At 37.3% G+C, this 21,345-nt stretch overlaps 1 protein-coding gene across 2 annotated transcripts; it reads right to left on the bottom strand.

The window, feature by feature from the left end:
• Nucleotides 1-29: 29 nt before the first annotated feature.
• Nucleotides 30-21,323, bottom strand: LOC139115996 (uncharacterized). Of its 2 annotated transcripts, none has more exons than XM_070678482.1 (9): nt 20,819-21,323; nt 13,881-14,085; nt 12,711-12,908; nt 10,677-10,803; nt 9,857-10,070; nt 7,234-9,293; nt 6,451-6,589; nt 5,199-5,304; nt 30-3,664 (listed from the first exon to the last, which is right to left on the bottom strand). In XM_070678482.1, the coding sequence occupies exons 1-9, from the start codon at nt 20,897-20,899 to the stop codon at nt 3,387-3,389; spliced, it is 3,408 nt and encodes a 1,135-aa protein (XP_070534583.1). In that variant the 5' UTR covers nt 20,900-21,323; the 3' UTR covers nt 30-3,386. The 2 variants fall into 2 exon arrangements, with proteins under 2 accessions (XP_070534583.1, XP_070534582.1); XM_070678481.1 differs by having other exon boundaries at nt 30-3,246; nt 20,819-21,153.
• Nucleotides 21,324-21,345: the final 22 nt, after the last annotated feature.

The raw sequence follows: 21,345 nt of genomic DNA, 5'->3' as shown, positions 1-21,345 counted from the left end.
TGGATAATACTACACAGTAAACAGTGAGCAAGAATGAAACAAAGACTTTATTATTTTCTGAATGATGCTATGGGAGAAATTTGACAAGTTCATTGTTTCACTTAAAATGACAACTCTCATCCTGTCAAAAAAAATGTCCGTAAAACTTATCAAATTGTGCACAATTGAAAAGTGAGTTAAGGCTGCACTTTGACAGTTGCCAACATGAAGGTATCATAAAGTTTGACCATGGTTTTAAAATGTCATATATTGCACAACACCAATCAATAGTCTTGTGTGTTGATTTTGAAACATCCAAGATTTTAGTCAGACAGTTGTTCTAGCTTAGATTAGGACAAAGTTTTTCCTTTCTCAGGACAATAGTGAAATTGGTCATGACTGTCCTTTTAAAAAGCTTGACTGTTGCTTCCAGAGTAGATAAAACTTAAAAAAACCCCGACAGATTATATATTTGAAAATGGTTCGAGTTAGTATTGCATGTTACCTCCTGCAGAGACGTACACAACCAGTTTTGTCATCAAAGCCACTTTGATAATAAAATTAGTTATTAAGAAGGATGGCCTGTCTGGCTCTATAAGATGTTTATTTTTTCTCTCTTCATCAGAGATGAAATAGAAGATCTCTGTCACAAGAAACAGAAAGAAATCTTCATCCCATTCTGTCAGTAGGATATCAAAGCTTAAATAAAGATCTGCCAAATATTTGTTGTAGCAGCAGGCACACTGGTTCCACACAGGAATGACAACATTTCTGAAAAACTGAAGTTCTTGAAACGTACAAAAAAGAATTCATTGTCTCTACAAAGTATTTATTGATAGGAACAGACCAATTTACTATAATTTTCACCTAATACTACAATCTGCAATACCCATGTATCAATCTAGCCACTTTTGCAACGTCTGGGATGACTCAGTATATCTCTCATAAAATTCCATGCTTCCTAGTTTTCAATTGGATCCTTCGACTCCGATCAGCTGAATGTGTCATCAGTTTATCATAGGTACCTGTCATCAGACCAGTATATCTATATTTGTGACACCGAAAATTGTTCTGTGGTAGCAAAACATCAGGATATTCAGCTTGTTGTATTGCTACCAAGTCTAATTTTATGCAGGCTTTTTTACAGCTTCACACGATGATTACTTTGGAAATTTCATGGCAGCCAGAGACTATAAGTCACACATCAAACTCTAATAAATAATTTTAAAAGGTCCTACTATCCAAACACCATGATGCCAGATCCTGAAACATGTGGCAGTATTTTGGCCTCTCAAGATCTCAACACCGGTGGCAGTATGTACATGTCCCTGGCCTGAACACTGGTGGCAGTGTGTAGCAGAAAGCTTCTGGCTGTCAATTGTAGAAAGTGGAATGGTTGGAATATATGCTGAAATATTCATAAAATAGCACAACTATATACAAAAATAGTTAGTTCACATCAAAAAGACTCTTTTACAGATTTCATTTTCACTAACGTGGCAGAAACAGGACACAGTAAAGTAATACCATACCCCATGTTGTGATTGTACAAGTCATAATAATTTGGTGGGTATATCTGTACAACATATCAGAAAGTTTTTAATTTTTTATCAAATAACTACAAACAGAGATCTACATTACATCTTTCAACAGTTACAAGTTATTTCTCATAATTTTGCAATCTAAAAGAGAAAAAGAAAGCACAATAAAAGTGAGTTGGTACATAAACTCTCCAGGGTTGGTATAAAAATCAAAGGTTATCATAAATCATGGTAATAGTTGAAAATCTCACGTACAGTACATGGCCATTCTTGAAAAGGTTGTGAAAGAAATTTTCACAAAGGGTACAGCAACATGACAATAAGACATAGAAAATATACAACGAACAATTTCTCCACATTTCTAAAATATTGTGCATTGCACAAACCCCCTATCCATCGACAGACTTTGGTAGATCCTATTGTTTTCAGGGGATGGGTGGACCAATAAATACTGAAAAATGGGGTGGAAGGGTTATTGGTATGATGAGAAAATTACTCAATTGATCCATTCCATGTTTTTTGTACTCTCCATACTCTGCCAACTAAATCTACTTCAGAGTGGCACAAACATTTCTGCCCGAAATTGTGCGGATGAGAAATGATAATGTTACATAATAACCATAAAGTCTGTCACAACAAAATAGATAAAACACTATACTCTCTATATATTTTCTATATATATGTACCACTATATACATGTATACGCCATTAAATATGCAGCAACAAAGATTGTACTCTATGTTTACTCCATTAAATCACTGCACCCCATTTCTGAGTAGAGAGGTCCAACCTTCCTATAGAAAATGATATGATTCGGCCAAACCATTACTGCTGAAAGGGTTAAATATGCAGCCACGAGGGTGGAGTTACTTCATCATGGCCTCGGCCTGAAATTGGTAGGTTCTGTAGGGTTGGTCTCGCATCTCATTTTTGCTGTGTTCCTTCCTGAAATTGTATTTGAGGAAACCGGAAGGGGATAATGGGCTAAACCTGTTCCTCCCAAATTCCCTGTAAACGGGTCCACAATCACCCTTGACAACAATGGATTTGGGCCAAACCATGGTGGTGAAGGGGTTAGGATATTGGTAACAGGATAGCTACTCCTTGATCACTTACAGGCCGCACATTTTTCCCACTCACCAGTCGGAGATTAGGTTAAGAGATGGGGCTACAGTGAGTATCCTGTGGGCAAGGGGGTAGTGCTCCTAGAGTAAAAATACTTTGTCGACAAAATGTAACACATTTAAAAGAAGTGTTGCATGGTATGATTGCTGTGTCCTGCAATGTCTATCAAGCATAATAATTTTAAAATAAGTTGCTGTTCTTCATAAAACCTAGGTGAAAAGTTTGCCAAATGTAACTGTTAATGAAATTTTATATATGTAGCACCACTACAGTGTCAGTCAATGCTTGAGTTGGCTTTATCACATGATCGTCTTCTCTCTGTCGGTTTTTTCTCGCCGAGCCTCTCGGTTCCTCTTGGCACGCTCGTTCTTCCACCACAGTCTCAAATGCCTGGTTGTGATTGGCTGCCTGCTCTCCTGCCGAAACTTACGACTGTTCAGGGTGTTAGAGAAGTCCTGCAGCTCGAAATCGGTCGGGTGAGGGCACTGTTCAAACCAGCCTTTCATTTTGGGGACTTCGTGTTCAGGGTGAAAGCTCATCCGCCATCCTCTCATGGGCGTATAGCAGGAGGGCTCTTTCTTCTCCTGTGGGGACGTTTGCACTGAAACGGAAACAATATGCCAAAGGTTTGTGATCGTCGTTCATACAAATGTTGCGTCAGCAACGCAGAAGAGTTTCAGTTGTTCGCTGACCCCTGGTTAAATATCAGACTAGACAATTGTATTGCATGTTCTGAGACCGTCAGCGTTTGTTGCCGTCACGAGCCTCTTTATTCCTCTTCGCCCGTTCATTCTTCCACCAAATTCTAAGATTGGTGACAGTGATGGCACGCCCAGTCTGCTGGCGGAAAGGATCGCGGTTCATAATCTCGCAGTACCCCAGCAGCTGCGAATCCGTCGGGTGTTGGCACTTCCCAAACCACTCCTTCATCAGGGGCACCTCGTACTCTGGATGGAAGCTCAGCTTTCGGCCAGGCATGTACCTGACATAGCGTGGAAGTCTCTCTGCCTTGGGCGACTCTGATGAAATGGAAGAGACAGTAACCGCTGCTTCAGAAGACAAGGTGCATGTAGCAAAACTACACAGAGGTTTAATTTACCAAGCTGCCAGTGTAACCACATGTGAACATTTTAATATCGTATATCTAATATGGCATAAAATCTGCATATTTTATCGTAGCATGCACCTTGAATATGACAGACCAAAACTTTTGCTCATACTTTCCTCAGTGAAACTTTGAACCGTTCTCTTACTACATCAAGAATAAATATCAGGGGTCACTTAGCAAAGTTATTTGGCAAAACTGAGACGGTGAAAGTTTTTCCACGGTCCCTCCACAAAAGGAGGGACCGTGGTTTTTCTTATGCCAAGAGTTTCAAAATAAGCCCCTACAAGCAGAATACAGAACATGTTGGATAAATTGAGACTCTGGATATCTGTCCCTGAGGCGCATTCTATGTTAATTGCACTGGCTCACTTTTTTCAAATTTTAGAAAAGTAAATGTTTATGTACAGGGTGACCTACCATTGGCAGCAATGCAAACAGCAGATCTAAAACACTTAAACCGGCAAACGGAGAAATCAATTTGAAAGGGGAGCACAAAGGAGGATAACTTTTGATGATTTTTTCATTATTTTTGTTTTTGATGTCAACTAGCAGTTTCTTTTCCTACTCCCAAAAGCATGTTGAGATACAAAGCATTCAACTTATTAAGTCAGTCTGTACATGTTCAGTCTGTATTGTTATCAATGACAAGTGAATATTGGTCTGGACTAAATGCAAACGATAACAGCGCATTTTACACGTATAGATGCTATGCTGATAAACTAAATAGTTGGGAGTTTCAACATGCTTTCAACTTACAATAACTTAAAACTGACATACGAAACAAAAATAGTGAAAAAAATTGTCAAAAGTTACAGCTACTGATCCTTTAACTTCATGCTGTGATCTGAGCATATATTTGTTGACTCTATTACCGCAAAAATAGGGTTTGCTCAAAATGTTTACGAACATAGAAATTTTCAAAATGAAAATTCTTTAAGCAATTTGTTCTGCGTTTTGTTAGGTTTATGAGAAGAAACGAAGTTTAGAGGGACTTTGCATACAGTACCTTCAAAAAATGCTAACCTGCTATTGGCCGTAATCTACGATAAATATTGATGATTTGTTCACGTTTCTTTTTTATGGATGTCCATGAAAGTTGGCTGTACATTTAAAGGATGGTGGAAAATTCCCTACAAGTCATGGAATGCAAAAATCTCAACACTGGAGATAATGTAATTGTTTTGTCTGCACTTTTTAATATAATTTGAACATCTTTTTCTCTGACTGTGTTTCTTTCACAAGTTACATTGTAATAGTTTCACACAATTATTAGTTTTAAATGTTTGTGGCCCTAGAAACACAACTGGCAAATTCATAACAATGAAAATAAATCAATGTCAAGCCTAAGTTCATGAAAGCAAGATTACAAGTAGGTAATATGTTATGGAGAAAACTGAAGGAAGTTCACAATATGTGAAAAACACAATGTTGAGAGGTTATCTTACCTCTTTTACTGTGTTGGTACTCTTCAAACCATTTTCCAAATTCTTCACATTTCTCTTTACTTATGGTAGCTGAGTATTTGCCATTTACAATGCATGAAACCATGGACTGAAAACAAACAGATAAAATACAAGTCACGATTACACTAGTATCACATATAATGCACTTCATAGGCATATCAGACGTAAGCAGTGTCAATTTCAGTTTAACCCTTTGCGTGCTGTAAATTTTCCCACCAAAATTTTAGTGCAACAATTTATCAATTTTTATGAATTTTTTTGTAATTTTTAAAAATAATTTGGACCAAATGGATCTCACATTTCATCATCTACAGTTACTTGTATAAAAAATGTGGCAAAAATCTGAAAAAATTGACTGGGGCTTATTTTATAAAGGTGACAAAAATTGACTTTGCTGCTCAAAAGGTTCCTTTACAAATTGACATTTAGACACTGAGAACACAAATATTTGTTCCTTTTAGTTATTTTTCCTTTATTTATAAGTTGAATGACAAAATAAGCAACAGTTACTATAATCACATCAACAGATCACAGATTTTCTTGACTTTTTGTGAGACTCTTGTACTAGGGATGCTAACAATATGGTGTATCAATTGTCACTCAGATGCTCCAGTACCGGGGTATTATTGCTGCCACACCAGCAAAATACTGGTACAACGGTCACTGGGTTCATATATTCAAACTCACTTAAAATTCAAGGACTTCTGAGGACTTTTTGAGCAATTTCATGGACTTTTTGAAGTCCTAATTACCTTTTTCCAGGCAGCATTTTCATGATAAATCAATTTTACATATTCTTTTCATGATAGTATGACTAATCATTTCATAATATTTGTGGCTGCCTTATCAGTTTTTAATGACTTTTAAAGGACTCTTCAAGGACCTTCCTGTTTTAAAGGTCAAGGACTTTCCAGTAGTGAATACAGACCCTGGTTCAGTTTGACTAGTGCAAAAACAAATTGAGAATACTTTGTGACAAATCCAAAAACAGCCAACTTTACGCATTTCAGTTTGTTTCTGTTGCCAAGTTATTTCAAATTCAGAATGAAAATGACAAGAATCCTTATAACCATCTAAACAGTACACAGTCAGCTGTCCCGTATAACTTTCCGTTCATGAGATAGCACGTGCACAAACTTTAACACCCCTGTTTTCAGTTAATAAGTCCAACCTACACCTCTGAAGACAATTGGATGCTACCAAAGTACAGCAGTGAAAGGGTAGCTACACATACCTGAGTTAGAGGACTGATCTGACCAAGTTGACTCTGATTGGTTTCCTTTAAGAGTTCCATCACAGCGTTGCGGACGGCGACGTCTGTCCATTCTGATTCAGAATCATGTACATTGACATCTTCACTGTTCATGCTGGAACTAGAATAATGTAAGAAGAACAAGAATTATAATGCTATTTCACCAAAATGTATGTCTGTACTTCAGACAGCAGACCTAAAAGGCTAAATATCATCACTAGTATACATCAAAACTGAGAGTCAGTATGATTTGCAGTCTACAAAAAGAGGATTTTACACACGGGTGTAAAATTCGTCAAACTTAACATGAGTACACGTGATAGTGGGGAATGGGCAAATCTATTGAGTATTTAGTGGTCTCAAAACCAATATCATCATAAGTCCAGTGGTTCTGAAGTCTAGTTTTATGGTCCTGCAGTCTAGGATATTGTTCCCTTCAAGGTGAATTAATTTAATTTTCTTGACAAACCCAATCTTGTTTTCCAGGGGATCACTCCCAATTTCATTGAAACTGAGACCCTTGAATTATCTGGAATTTTAAGACTATTCAATATGGGCCAGTATTCTTACTCATACTATATATACTCATGGTTTTTGAAATTTTAATCACACAATTCAATTTTCTTGTGATCAAATAAATGGATAAAGCTTCCGCAGATTTATCATTTCTACTGAGATATATGGAAGGTGGTAATTTCAAAAGTGCACAACTTGAAGTGGTAGATTAACATTAATTGAGAAAAAATATAAAGGTAGGGAAATCACCTTGCAGGACTGGTCACACACTGTTCGGGTGTCATGGACTTCTGTGCAAAGCATTTCTGTCTTTCTAATTCAAACCATGCTGTCAGTATCTCAGTGTTGTATTTCTGACTCTGTAGCTGTCTGAACGGCATTGAGTTCAACATCTCCACGTAGAAGTTGATCACTTCTTTCGTTGGATACGGATTCTCCTGGAAACACTTCTTAAGTTTGGGCAGTTCAAAGCTTGAGTTGATCTGAAACACCTTCTCTTGTTCGGAATTCTTTTTCTGGGAGTTGCTTTCTGAGTTCGCTGGACTGGGGAGCGATGTTTGAGGGTAGTACCTCTGAGGGCTTTCCAACTGTGTTGGGCTTGTGAGTGAAGCTGATGAACGGATCCTGTGTGAATCTTCTGAGTTTGTCGGGCTGACTGCTGAAACTGTGGAGTGGAATCGTTGCGAATTGTCGGAATTTGCCGGGCTTGCGAGTGAAGTGATCGAATGAAACCTTTGGGAGGTTTCGGAGTTTGCTGGACTTGCCAGTGATAAGGTGGAAAGATACCGAGGCGAACCATCAACAATCACTGGACTTGCCAGTGATGCACGTGCTTTGTAGCTCTCAGAATTTTCAGAACTCCCACTGCTGTCAGCTGAGCCAAAGGGAGAAAAAATATGCGACCTTTCAACTTTGACCTGGGTCAGCAATGACTTTGATGCTGTCTGACTGGCTGTAGTTTCTGAGTTGGTTTTCAAGGAGGGCATATCTTGAGAAGCAAACACAACTGCTTGGGGTGCTTGGTTCGATGATGTAGGCATGGCGACTGTTTCAGATTCTCTGAGATTACCAGGTTCAACTTTGACTTGTTTTGCATTGATTGATTCACCTTTCCCAGCTTCTGCGTGAGACCCTGAATCGCTCGATGTCGAACTTCTGGGAGAGCGACTGCGACCAGACGGTGCAGTTGCTATGGATACCGGAAAGATGATTTTCTCACTTGTTCTGCTAGTAGCTGTCCCTAAGGCACTTGTTGATTTTGGAGAGGCCATGGCTTTCTCAGTTCGTTTCTCATGTTCATTGAACAATTCATTGCGGTACATTTTGGCTCTGGCATTTTTAAACCAAACAGTCACTGTCTTGACAGTCCATTTTTCACGACCAACTCTGAACGGGCTGGAATTTAATTTGTGCATAATTCTCTCTTTTGTTGCATAATCTGGCCTGGCGTTCTCCACGAACCAGGCTTTCAACTTGGGAACTTCATACAGAGGATGTATCGAGAACCGGTGCCTTTTTCTTCTGCCGAACAATGCCTCCGCCACTGTTGCTGTTTCGATGATTGACTCTGCAATACGCATGGAGTCCACGGGAGCTTTGTCGTTTTTGGAACCGGATTCAGCATCGACTTCAAAACTGTGGTTTGCACTGTTTACAGCATGGCTACTGCCGGTGGTGATTTGCGGATGGATATCAGATGCTACTGGCTTAGAACTTGTAGCCGTAGACGGAATGTGATCGAGAGTTCCTTGGTTATATTGCTCACTGTGGCTTTTTTCTGCCGGAATCAGCGGCGGGCTGGAATGATATTCTGAACTGACCTCAAGGTGACTGAGATCTTGGCTGGCTTCATCGACATTCTCCTCACCGTGTCTCCTTGCTTTTAGCAAACTGCTAACACTGCTGTTCATCTGCAGATCCTCGGAATTTACATTTCGATTTGGAAAGATGAAATCATTGGTCTTATACTTAGCCCTGGCATTTTTAAACCACAGCAAAATCGAGGAAAACTGCAAAAGAGTGCCTTTCTTGCGTCTTTCAAGATTATTCAGCTCATACAGGTACATCAACATCTGCTCTCTTGATGGTCTGGGACTCTCGCGAAACCATCGCCGCAGTCGGGGCAGCTCTTCTTTTGGGTCAAACAGGGTGCGCGTTCTTCTGTAGCCTGTTGGTTTCTTTTTCATGGGCTGCGATAAGACTCCTTTAGACAGGCCTTGGTAGATCTCATACCACTTGTAGAAGGCCTTGGCTTTGTCTGAAGATATTCTGTTAATGTATTTGCCCTGGATCACCTGTGATATCATGGCCTACAGAAAAGGAAGTGCAGAGATTTTAGTGCAATGAGACAGTTTCAACATGATTTTGGTAGTAGTAAAAAATGTATTTTAAAACAGAACAAAAATTCTAGAAATTTAAAGTTACAGCTCAGGCCAGGGAGGATTATTAAATTGTTCCACAGAAGAAAATTTGGATTTTTTTTGAAATTCGCAGCACCCAATATACTCTTCTGAATTGCAATTATGTTAGTGCTATTACAGCTTTTGGTTTTCTTCTGGGAGCATATGGAAATGCTCAGAATTCGTTCTGTCAACACTGCCTGTACATGTAATGCCTCTGTCATTGTGGACAGTTTGTAAAATCTAGACTTCAAGTCATCAGTTACAATGTAACTAGTGGGAGATTTTGTTGGTTCATAAATTTTTTTTTTTTTAATTTTCACTCACTTGCCTCTGTAGCATTGTAAAAAAACACTGGAGGAATAATAGGTTTTTTCTGGGCCTAATTAAGGCATTACCATAACATGTAACAGATATAATCTAGTTCCCTATATAGTAATGTAAAGCTCAATATTTTAGACACGTCAGCTTACCTGTGAAAACGGACAACCATGGCTCACCAGTACAGATTGTTTATTGTTCTTCAACAACTTCTGTAATTTTTCCTTGATGTCGTTCATGATGGCTGGAATCTCTGAATTGCTGGGCTCTGGTGAGGTGGATGGACTAGTAGTGGCCGCAGCGACTGGTTGGAGAGGTTCACTTTCTGGTTGGAGGGTGGCCATCGGTGTTGGCAACACTGGGTGACTGGAGTACGGAAAAGAGCAAAGGAAAAGTTTAATCACACACTACAACCATACTGCCAATTGCTGTAACAGTCAGGAAACACAGTGCAGCAAGACTGAAGAATACTGGGCCCTTGCTAAGCCGTAATAAAATTTTACATTGGCTTTGGGAGTACGTTTTTTTATATATTCACCATAGAGAGGCACCCTCAGACTAGCACTGATTTTCAACATGAGAAAAATGTGGCCCAGTGACATTTAGGTGTGCTGTTTAGGTCTGCTTCACATCAAATGACATGGCCAACTATACAATATCTCTAATTGTTGGCAGTGCCCAGTACTGGGCTGTGAGTTGCTGTTCAACAATGCTAGCTCAATTGTAACATCTGCTTTCAGCCTTGTCAGATATTCAAATTCTGGAGAATGCTACACTACATTCCAGAAAATAATACTGTTGATATCAATGCAATCACCCCCTCTCCAGGCAGTTAAACACTGTATTTGCAAATGTGTAAGATTTGATTCACTTGCCTCACTGCACTTGCCATGTGGCTCATGTTACGTGCTATGCATTGTACCCAAATCATACGATACCTGCCTGAGTACAGGTTTTTTGATTAACTCTCACCTTGCAATCTGTATTCTCAATGTGGCAACATTAGACAGATTGGCAAAGAGGTACTCCACGCTGACCTGTGGGTCATCTGTGATGGCTTCCAAGGTGAGTGGCTTCCAATTCATGAGTTGGATGTAACCTTTGTAAGACACAAACAAACATTGCATTCAAATTTCAAACATGTCAATATGGTAGTGTAGCTATTTCCATAGACAGTAGAAGCTTCTACTTCTACTGTCTATGATACGTGTATATAAGCTGAAATAAAACTAAATTGCAGGGATACAGATGCCTCACAGACCGTTGTTTATTCTATGCAAGACTTCATGATATTGTGCACAGCTACTGTTTGACGTGATATTGTCTCTCTACAGGACAGACCACACATCATCTACCAACAACAGAGTTCCACACTGTACAAGATTCAGTGAGTGTAGTCCTTTTTTTATCGAACTGAATTTTCTTGACAACTCATGTATGCAATTGTCATTCCTATAAAAACACAAGGAATTCAAGTTCAACAGACCAACTACAGTAAGTGTGAATTTTGAAATTTGAAAGTAAACTTCCATATTGCTGTACTGTGTGTGGATATTAAACTGATAATTAAATGAATCAAATAAAACTTGATGAAGATACATGTATATTAATTTGCACTTTTTATACAAAATTGAGTGTATACTGTCAACGAACTTCAATCGGCAGTCATCTGTAAACATGATAGGAAAAAGGATTTCTTTAACAACACAGAGGGCACACTTTCACAAGTACAACTTGATTATCATCAAATCATTTAAACCCACAGTCAGTGTATTCAATATAAAAGTTTTGAAGAATATATCTCACTCCAGGGTTCTCCACAAGGGGACTTTGAGGGGTTGGCCACCCCTCTGGTTTTGGAGCATTCTATTCATATGTTTAATAATAACAATAAAAAGAATACATTTTCATTATGAAAGAATATGCAAATCACACATTGTTATGTAGATTGGCAGACCCTCTGCTTTTCCCAGCTGTGGAGAAAACTGCACACAGTCTTTAAGCAAAATTAGAAAAGATCTACCACTATGAAAGGCACACTGTGGTAATCTAGTTCAGAAACGCCAGAACTTTTGTACATCTACATTGCATGACAAGTTAACTTGAACAGATTTTGATATTTTGGCAAAATATCTACCCAAATATACATATAAATGAATCGTAAATACTTCGTCAAACTGCCACACAATCAGAATAACGTGAAATGGCGTGATTTTATACAAACTTATTACGTTTTGATTTATTCTGAGCAGACTACCAGTACATGGTACAGTGTAAAAGCTTGATTTGTTACACACGCTTCAATGGATGAACAAAGCCACACCTATCGCCCATTGAGCATATTTCAACAAAATATGATATACTGGTAACGGTATTTTTCATGTAACAATTCAAAATACAAATATGCAATTAATTTTACAAATACAACAAAACAATTTCAGCCATTAATCCATCAGCCAAGCAAATTCTTAAATATACAATGTTTCAATGAGCAGAAAATGATACTTAGGTCCTAATGTAGACAGATAATTTTGTAAAATAATTTGACCTTATGAAGACTGCGTTCTGATAAAGCTATTCCCATCAATTACAAAACTATGAATGCAAATTACTGAATGTTGGGATATCCCTGACTTTTATTGTTGATTTGGTAAGAGACTCTGGTTGAAAGTTTCATTCAGGAAAACAGAGGCAAAGAATAATTCATCCTATACATGAGCAAGCAAAACTACCTAACATAAGTCACATGATAAATTTGAATATAAAATTTTATTTGGAAAAAGGAAAATTATCATCAGTGATGTAATTTATCCTTAATTATGTAAGCCATATTTGCTAATCATTTCTATCAGAAAGTTATTTATCAAGCAAAACAATTATTGCTTCGGAGTAACAAGACACTGACAGACCAACAATTAATGTAGAGTAATATGATTGACAAAAATTAAGAATTGTAAGAAGAGCACAGCGGAGATTTAAATATTTTGAGAGGAGAGTTTAACTTACCAGTGACTGTAGTGGCTGGTTGGAGTCCATAACCAAGCTGAATGAGCGCTGATTTTGGTAGTTTGGAGACCGGCAAATCATGAGGTATTAGTGTGAAATCATCGACTTCCAGCTGATAAAACAAGCTACCGTCTTCATTATAATTACCCGTGGCAACCTCCACCATGCAGTGTATAGGCACATGCCGACCGATAGAACCTGCAATGCAAATGGCAGTCGTACATGTATAGCAACATCTGGAAAAGTACACATATCTAACTTGTCCTTCTCAGCCAAATTAGAACCCTACCAGATGAAAGCATACAAACTTTTTAAAACCCAATGGTCACATTGTCTTGTGTTTCAAAATAACAAAAAAGAGCAGTACTTCATACTTCGTGTAAGATCCAACCATTGCTAACATTTCCACTCAAAAAATGCTGGTCACATGAAACAAGGTCTGTAACTGCACGATGAACATACATGTATACAAACAGCGATCTCTCCCTCCCCCTCTCCCCCTTTCCCCTTCCACACCGTCTTTATTTTTCTTTCTTCATCACCCCTTCTAAGGCTTCTAATTCAAAAATAGCTAAAATGATTATAAACAAAATTATTCATGGGAATACATGTACTTCTCTTCAGCATTTGGAACTGGTCTGGAAGGACAATTTCATGAGAGTGTGTACTGGTAATTACATTAATGCAATATATGTACATGAGGTGAAAATAGGATTGACTTGGGATGTGCAAGTATACATGTGACATCCATCCAATTGCACAGACAGGCAACTTATGGGCTGTAATTTACTGTGTATGGTACTATCACCTCTACAGAAAGAGTTTTTCATATTCATAATATTGAACTGAATATTTTCTGTATATGGGATCACCTTGATATCAAAGGGGCAAGATGTTTATTTCTGACTGGACATAACTTTAAAAAGTGAGCAAGGACATCAATATGTGAGAACCAGGGATGGAGGAATGGTGCTTTAATTTGCAACATAAATTTAAAAACTATATCCCCAGCCATGCTACCCATATACAATGACTATACAAACAGACCTTTTATGAGTTACTCTTGTGTGTGTTATTTGTTCAGTAGACTGTGTTGAAGCATAGACTGTCTATGGTTGAAGGATCTTTGTATCACAGTGAAGTAAACGATAAGACAATAAAATATAATACCTTGCATGACAACAACTTGGTTGTTGACTTGCTCTCTACTCAGCTGCAACGAGTCACTCTCTTCACAACTTCCCAGGATGGAGTCGGTCTCCATAACAACCATGTCCCCGCCATCTTCTTCATCACTTGCGGAGCTCACCACTTTCAGCGGGGTGGACTGCTTCCTCTTGGAAGATGAGCTCTTCTCGGCGTCATCCTTCGATCTCTGGCGGAGGAAAAGGAGAGTCTTCATGATGGAGACAAAACTCAGAATACACAGTAAAAGACAATCTGTGACGGCAAGCACCCTGTGTGCATGGAAGATCTGTATCTAGGATTATCTGAGGAGATTAGTATCCAAGATTATCTCATAAAGTATCCAGGATCAACTCAATAAAAATTAAATGGTTTCTAGGATGATCACTGTAAATCTGGCTGGTTTCCATGTTTATCTCGTTCCACGTAGGCATGTATTTTGTGAACAGATAATGAATTTTTTTGAAAGCGACCACAGATCTGATCTGTAGGGTCATAAGGTATGCCAGTAATTCTGGAACCACATGGTAAGGATTTTTTCCCCCACTGTAATTTTAATAAAAATTCATCAAAAGAAAAATCCACCTATGCATTATTTTGAATTACATCAGGCTGGAATAAAAGCAAATAATTGTTTTTTTTCCCACAAATCATCAAAATATCAGTGGTTACTGACCTTTAGGAAGTACTTTTTCACGATTAAAAAAACCACAGTAATTTATCTATCAGTGATCACAGCTGAACATGTACTATACACCATTATTTACCGAGGCACATCTTTCATGATTTTCAGACTACTGCACATGGTGTGTTTTAAAAAGTTCCCTTCATTGTAATTTATTGCACCCAACTCACCATTCAACAATTATACATATACCAAACCAAATAAATTTTTACAAGCATCTGAGTTGCATCATCGGAATTACAACTACACTACCAGTGCCATGTAACAAAAGCATATGCGGTGTAGTTAATGGTACACCTGAATAACAGTGGGCCTAATCCTCATCATGAAAACAATTGAGTTTTCATAGGGGGCCCTTCAAGGCTTTATGAATCAACTAGACCTCCTAGGATTATGTTGATGGGTTAACTTGTACACGGCTGCAGTATTCCTCATTCTTGCTAAACAAAGGTTTGTGTGAGTTATGTTTCAAATAATGTGAGCTGCCTGACTTCTACCCTCGATTTAAAATTACTTCCTTGTTTTGTCTTTCAGCATGATTGAGAAGTGAAGAGGTAGATCAAAACACATGTGTGTGGAATTTACCTGTTGACTCCTTGTCTCATGGTAATTTATTCAAATTGGGGAGTGGAATTGGCCAATGGCAATCGCCGTTCCATTGATATTTGAAATACAATCTAACAGAATAACATTGCAGATTTTTAGTGTTGTAAGCAGTGTGGAAAGTTCATCCTTTCATGATCAAAGTCAATGCCATTATGCTTTCAAATGAGAAATAAAGGAATAGAGATTGTCAGATTTACTAAACAAAATTTACAGTTGAAGACTAAAAGACATTTCAAAGACTCCCCAAATGAAGGGAAATTAATCTTAAAATCTTTCCACATGTTGTTATAAAAACACAGGTCACAAAATCATGTATCAAAACTATTTATCATTAAACTTGTTAGTTGGCAGTCTAGTATTGATGAAAAAAAATCAGTATTTTCAATATTTATGTATGCTCTTTCCATAAGGGACAATTATAAGCTGAATTTTTGATCATTTGTTCAAAATTTTCATTCCCCAAAAAGAGAAATACATTTTCTTACTCTTTTTCCTTTCACAAGTGTGTTCACATATAAAGTATTACAAGTAGCCTCAACAACATGATTCGAGAAATATAGTTGTATGATATGCCATTGTTTTCAAAGGAATTCAGTCTGAACTAAGATTCAGTTGTCGATGATAACATTGAACAAATCTGCTGACTTATATCAGTGAGTTCGCTGCTTGACATTTTGCGATGTTGTGGGAGTCATCAGAGAAACTACAGTTCACATTCCGGATAAAAATAATGGAAAAACACGCCATCCATTAAGTTACAGCTAATGGAGCTTTCAGAAAGGGGAAGGGTTCTGATCAGCTTTATCTCTGGGCAAATCAAATATATTAAAGCCCCACTAGCTGTATTTTTTAGCATTATTTTTATGATTTTACTTTTCAAACTAAAATAAGTTTGTGGGGATGTCCTAATTTAGATGTGTGGATACATGCACTTATCATTAACTACGCTCTGAGACTGTATATGCAATATTGAACAAGATAAACATTACACTGTGATTAAATGTTTGCCCAAACATCAAATTGTAGCCCCATGCGGAAAAGCAACAACCATAGATACTGCACATATTTACACCGAAATCTTCACATAAAATGCACAGAGTAGTCCAATATAGGGTGAATGTTTTCAACTATGATACTGTGTTCTGTTTCCTTTGTATTATTACTCATTATTGAAAATGGCGGAAAATCAAAATAACTGTTAACATTTCAATTTATCTGTCAAATGTTTCCCAAAGGAATGTTTTCCTAATGCAGTTAATGCCCATATCCCTTCAGAGGTAGAATTCAGAGAACACTAGGAGAGAATAGGAAGATATTTTGAGGTCAACAAATTTCAAGAGTTATAGCAAGTGGAACACAAATTTCAATTCAAAGGAATACAAAAGATTTAAATCATATAAACAGTCTATGTCAACGAGCACCAAAATGAGAACCCAGCATTGAGGACTGCCACTTTATTTTCTCTTAAGCTCTCCTTGTTCTCATCTGCAAAGAACACTAACTTCATCATGGAAACAAAGAACCTAGACCAACGCATATGGGTTTGCAAGGTTAAAAGCCTGTGGTTTTTTGGTTTTTGTATTTTTTTATCCATCATCGTTTATGTATATCAGTAATATTATGACAGGTCAACCATGGGGACTAACAGCTATAACAGACAACACAGCATCATGGGAAATAAAGTGGCATACACTGAAGTACAATAGCAATGCATTGTGGGTAACAGCCTCACAAATCTTTCAAAAAAGTCTGTTCCACCATGTGACTGAGCATTTCATCTAAATAAACATGCGCTTTCCAAAAAATTGAAGTGAGATTTGCATGACCGTATGACAGTAAATACACAATTCCATCATAGAAATTGTGCATATCTGTTTGTGACATAAAAGCCGCCCGTCCTGTCAGATTAAGGCAGCCAGACCACCAGATGTTGCCGGATTTTAGATTAAAAAGCTTTGGCTGGATCTTTGTGATGATTAGATGAAAGGAGATATTTTAATAATATCACTATACTGAAGGGACAGCTAATCTCAGATTTTGAAAGAAATTTCACGGGCAATGTATTAATTAATACATTGTCCATGAGATCTGATGGAAAATTTCACACACATGTATTTACCATTTCAGCTGTTGATCAACAAATAGCAAGTCAACTTTTTTTTATGTTAACCAACATTTGACAAATTTGTCTTTTTCTTTTCCTGTTTCTTTCTTGATTCAAACAATGTCTACATTTATAATGAGTATATATCATGGGTTTTTTCTGTGACAAAATTTATTTTTGTTAAACATTGGCTGTCTCTATGTTTTGTTTTCACATTCTTGCAAAGGATAGGTGAGGGCATGTATTCCTATTGTACCCAGTATATTGTTCAATATTTCCCTGGTACAGTGTGCTACATCACTGCCAGTGAACATTTACCTACCTGCACACCCCTCTACTCCTCACACAATTTGGTTTAACCCATGGCATGCGTGATGGGGCTTCCTGAAGCTAAACTGCAGAGATGCAAATTTCTTGAAGAACTGTATAACTTTTCTGACACTAAAGGATACATATATTGTGGGTAAAGAAGTCCCAAATAACAACTACATTTTGACGTCTTATTAATCTACCTGCATACGTTTTGGAAGGACGCAGTAACAGAATATTAAGGGACACTTTTCCTGGATTTTTTTTTTGCTTGGCAGATTTTAATAAGTTGTATTCTCTCCCTATAAGTGTTTTTTACCTCCAACACAGGGCCTCACTGACCAAAATGAACATTTTTAAAACAGTTTTGTTTCAGCAAGAAACAAAACCTGGCCTGTTTTATAATGGTGAATTCTTGTGAATATGCACCTATGAAAAGACTTGTAAACACATTAAAACAGGAGACAAACGACTGTGATGTAATACTGACAAACCGGAGATCAAACAATGAACCTGTGCCATACTGTGTCATGTTGACATAGTCCATTGTAAACACTTCACTGTCACATTGTGCAGACCGTCTGAAGGAAACTGGGTGCAGGGAACACCAGGCAAACTCACTCACCAAGAATTCAACTAGCACAGTCATTCAACCACAATCACAAGTGCCCATACACAAATTGTTCACTTCAAATTTCAGCTGTTTTGTGCTCAATTTTTCAAGAATCTTCTCAAAATAGAAAGTCTGAACTTGAAAAATTTCCAAACAAATGGAATAATTTATGATAGGACATTTCAAATCTTGAGAAATCATTCAAATAAATCAAATTTGACAAAATGACCAATTGTACTGTTGTTACATATAATTGCACAAGAATCTAGTGTCAATAAAGTTTGACTTACATTTGACTAGAAAGAATATATATACAATCGTGGGTCAGATCTTTCAATTTTTTTGCAGAAATTATTCTCACAGCTACAAGATAGTTATTGTAATGATGGAGAAAAATAATTCTATGATGGACAACATGGAAAACTGTTAATCTTCAGATCTTTGATTAACAAAAGTAAAAATTCATATGATTTTTGCACCACATGCACACCTAAGAAATTAAGACTTGCCCTCAATGCTTGAGCAAGAACAGATCATATGAACAGACATCTTGAAAACTTTAAGTTCCGCACTGAAAATGCAAATGAGCATATGAATTATTTATTTACTTACAATATACATACATTCAGTAGAGGAATAAAGAAATAGCCATGGCAACAAGGTTAGAGTACAGAAAAATTGAGGAGTAATAAACGAGAATGCTTTGCTTGGCATTAAATTTTATCAGTTTTCCATTTATTCTGGCGACATTCATGAATAATCCCATGAGTGACTTCTCTATTTAGAGAGAAAAAAATAATATGAACTTCACTTTCAAAAAATATCCTAAAAACACAAATCAATGCATCCACTTCAACTACTTTACCAGGCAACACCTTTAAAAAGACAGCACTCATTTCAATATTGACTTCAGTTTTTCAGTGAGTTTCTTCCTATCCTATATGACTAAAGCTTTTGTATTTTTCCAACTGATAAGTTATGATTATAACAGGGGGAAGCTGGACCACTATTTAGGAAATTGAGCTGAATACTGTATAAAACTACCTTTGTGTGTTTTTAACCCAGGCCTTTCACCCCGCTTTACAGAAAATGGATCGATCCAATCTATTTGAAGCCATGGGAATGGCCCAAAGTCCAGTAGTGTAAAGGTACAGTGCTTTACACAACACTTTACTGTGATGATGATCAAAGTTTGCCTTGAAAAGAATTAACGCTTGTACCACAACATGCTTACCACGAGGTGAAATTTATTAGATGAACGTCAATAACAATTGTTTGCACTGGCGAAGTGGATATGACAAATATTATGAATTTTATCCCCATTTTTTAAATCAGAAATAACAAGCTTGTGCAAAAAAAGACTAGATCAAGTATTCTAGAGTTCACTTAGTGGTGATAATAGTAGATCTGACAGATGCATTGTGTTGCAAGAGTCATATTGTAGAATCAAACAGCTTTAATATTTCAATATATTTTTCAATGGTAATTAATGATGCTCGTATTATGTACATTCCGTACTTGACAGCCATAAAACAAAATTAAACGGAAAAGCCAGAAACATCTACCTCATTATTTATTGGAACTAAACCACTGGATCAACGGATAGCAAGTTTGTCTATCATTTGAGAGAAACTGATTTGCGACGGTTTTGTCATAAATTAACACCGTTTTAATAAGTAAGTAGCAAAATGCTGTATGCATAAAATATGAAATACATCAACGATTTTTCATATGTCAATTAAAGACCTGTTTGCGACAGAGCATAAAATTATTATCTCTAAAAGACCATGACCTGGCAAATTGTTTTTTAAACTGCAAAAGTCAACATCTGGTTTTCAAAATGTCAAAAAAGAAAATATGCGCTCAACAGTCAACACCAACTGGATGATATCGGTACATTGGTTTTGTGCCCACATCCTTCTTTTTACCATCTTTAGGTTGATAGAAATAAAGGTATCTTTTTTTCAATGTCTCTGATACCACACGATATTACAGCCTAGAAATTGAATTTTTCATGAACTTTTTTCATTACTTTTTGCAAAGTTGTGTCTACAGAAAGTCAGAGCATGTGCATATATTATTTAGACAGATTTCATGACGTAAAGGAGAGATCACATTTTGTCAATTACCAAAGAATATTAAAACTTCTGCAAACTGGAAAAAAACGTTGGTTAAAATATTTTATTCTCCATTTTATTTAAGGAACATACATTAGTGTTCAAACGTATGAACCATAATCTCTGTTACACATACACCAAAAATACTCTTTTTGAGAATTGCTGGTTCACACACTGCAATATGGAAAAAACAACAACGGTTTGTGGTATCAAATATTTGTAAATATTTGTATTCTGTTGACAAAACCTCACTTAATAACCACATGACGACTATATTCACATCCATCACTAGTAAATGTTAGATTTGTGGTTTCTCATGCCCGGTGCGACAGAGTTCGTCCGCTAATTATTTGATTATGCAAATTACGAGGTCAAAGGGGTACAATTTTTGACGTCAGTGTCACATTCACGTACCCCCAGTTTTCACCTTCACCAATAATTCCCCTGCCTTTGGCGGAGAAAAGTATCTTGAAAGGAATATTGACCAACCTTTCTGTCATTGCACGTCCTTGTGGTGTTTCTAGCAGACCAGCTGGGTAGAAACTGCTTCGCTACGTCGCTGGTGTCCATTCCATGGGCGGCAAACCGATGGTTAGCGGTACTCCCTATTATTCACTAATTATACATGATGATATAAAGCACAGATCGCGGCTATTTTTCACAGAATTCCGCCAAGATTATCTCCTCTGGACTTTAAAACATCTGGTCAAGCAAATCCGTGAACTACTGAACAGTGTGTTGGGTTAATTCTTGCGCAAAGTGAGCGCTGTTCACGGACACGTAAACTGCTAAACGGCGGAGTGCTTGGCAGGTCGGATTAGTATTTCGGAGTACGCCTGCTTTAATCCATATATTGTTCCACGTCGTATGGTGAATAAAATCCCCTAAAACGTGTGCAGGTGTCACTAAATGCTTTCCAGTTTGCATAAAAAGTATGCTGACTTACTTGCGCCGCACAGATTGGTATAAATGACGAAAATTTCAGTTTGAGATTGGACTTTTGACCCTGGATTCCA

This window comes from Ptychodera flava, chromosome 17 (assembly GCF_041260155.1).
Source record: "Ptychodera flava strain L36383 chromosome 17, AS_Pfla_20210202, whole genome shotgun sequence".
NCBI lineage: Eukaryota > Metazoa > Hemichordata > Enteropneusta > Ptychoderidae > Ptychodera > Ptychodera flava.
Note: the sequence above shows the minus strand (reverse complement) of the source record. Positions and strands in the feature narration are given on the sequence as shown.

Coding starts and splice junctions, on each gene's coding strand:
- LOC139115996 (XM_070678481.1), bottom strand. CDS start 20,899: ATGGACACCAGCGACGTAGCGAAGCAGTTTCTACCCAGCTGGTCTGCT. Junction 10,071..10,676: donor TTGAGAATACAGATTGCAAG/GTGAGAGTTAAT, acceptor TCCGTACTCCAG/TCACCCAGTGTTGCCAACAC. Junction 5,305..6,450: donor AGATCAGTCCTCTAACTCAG/GTATGTGTAGCT, acceptor GTTTGTTTTCAG/TCCATGGTTTCATGCATTGT.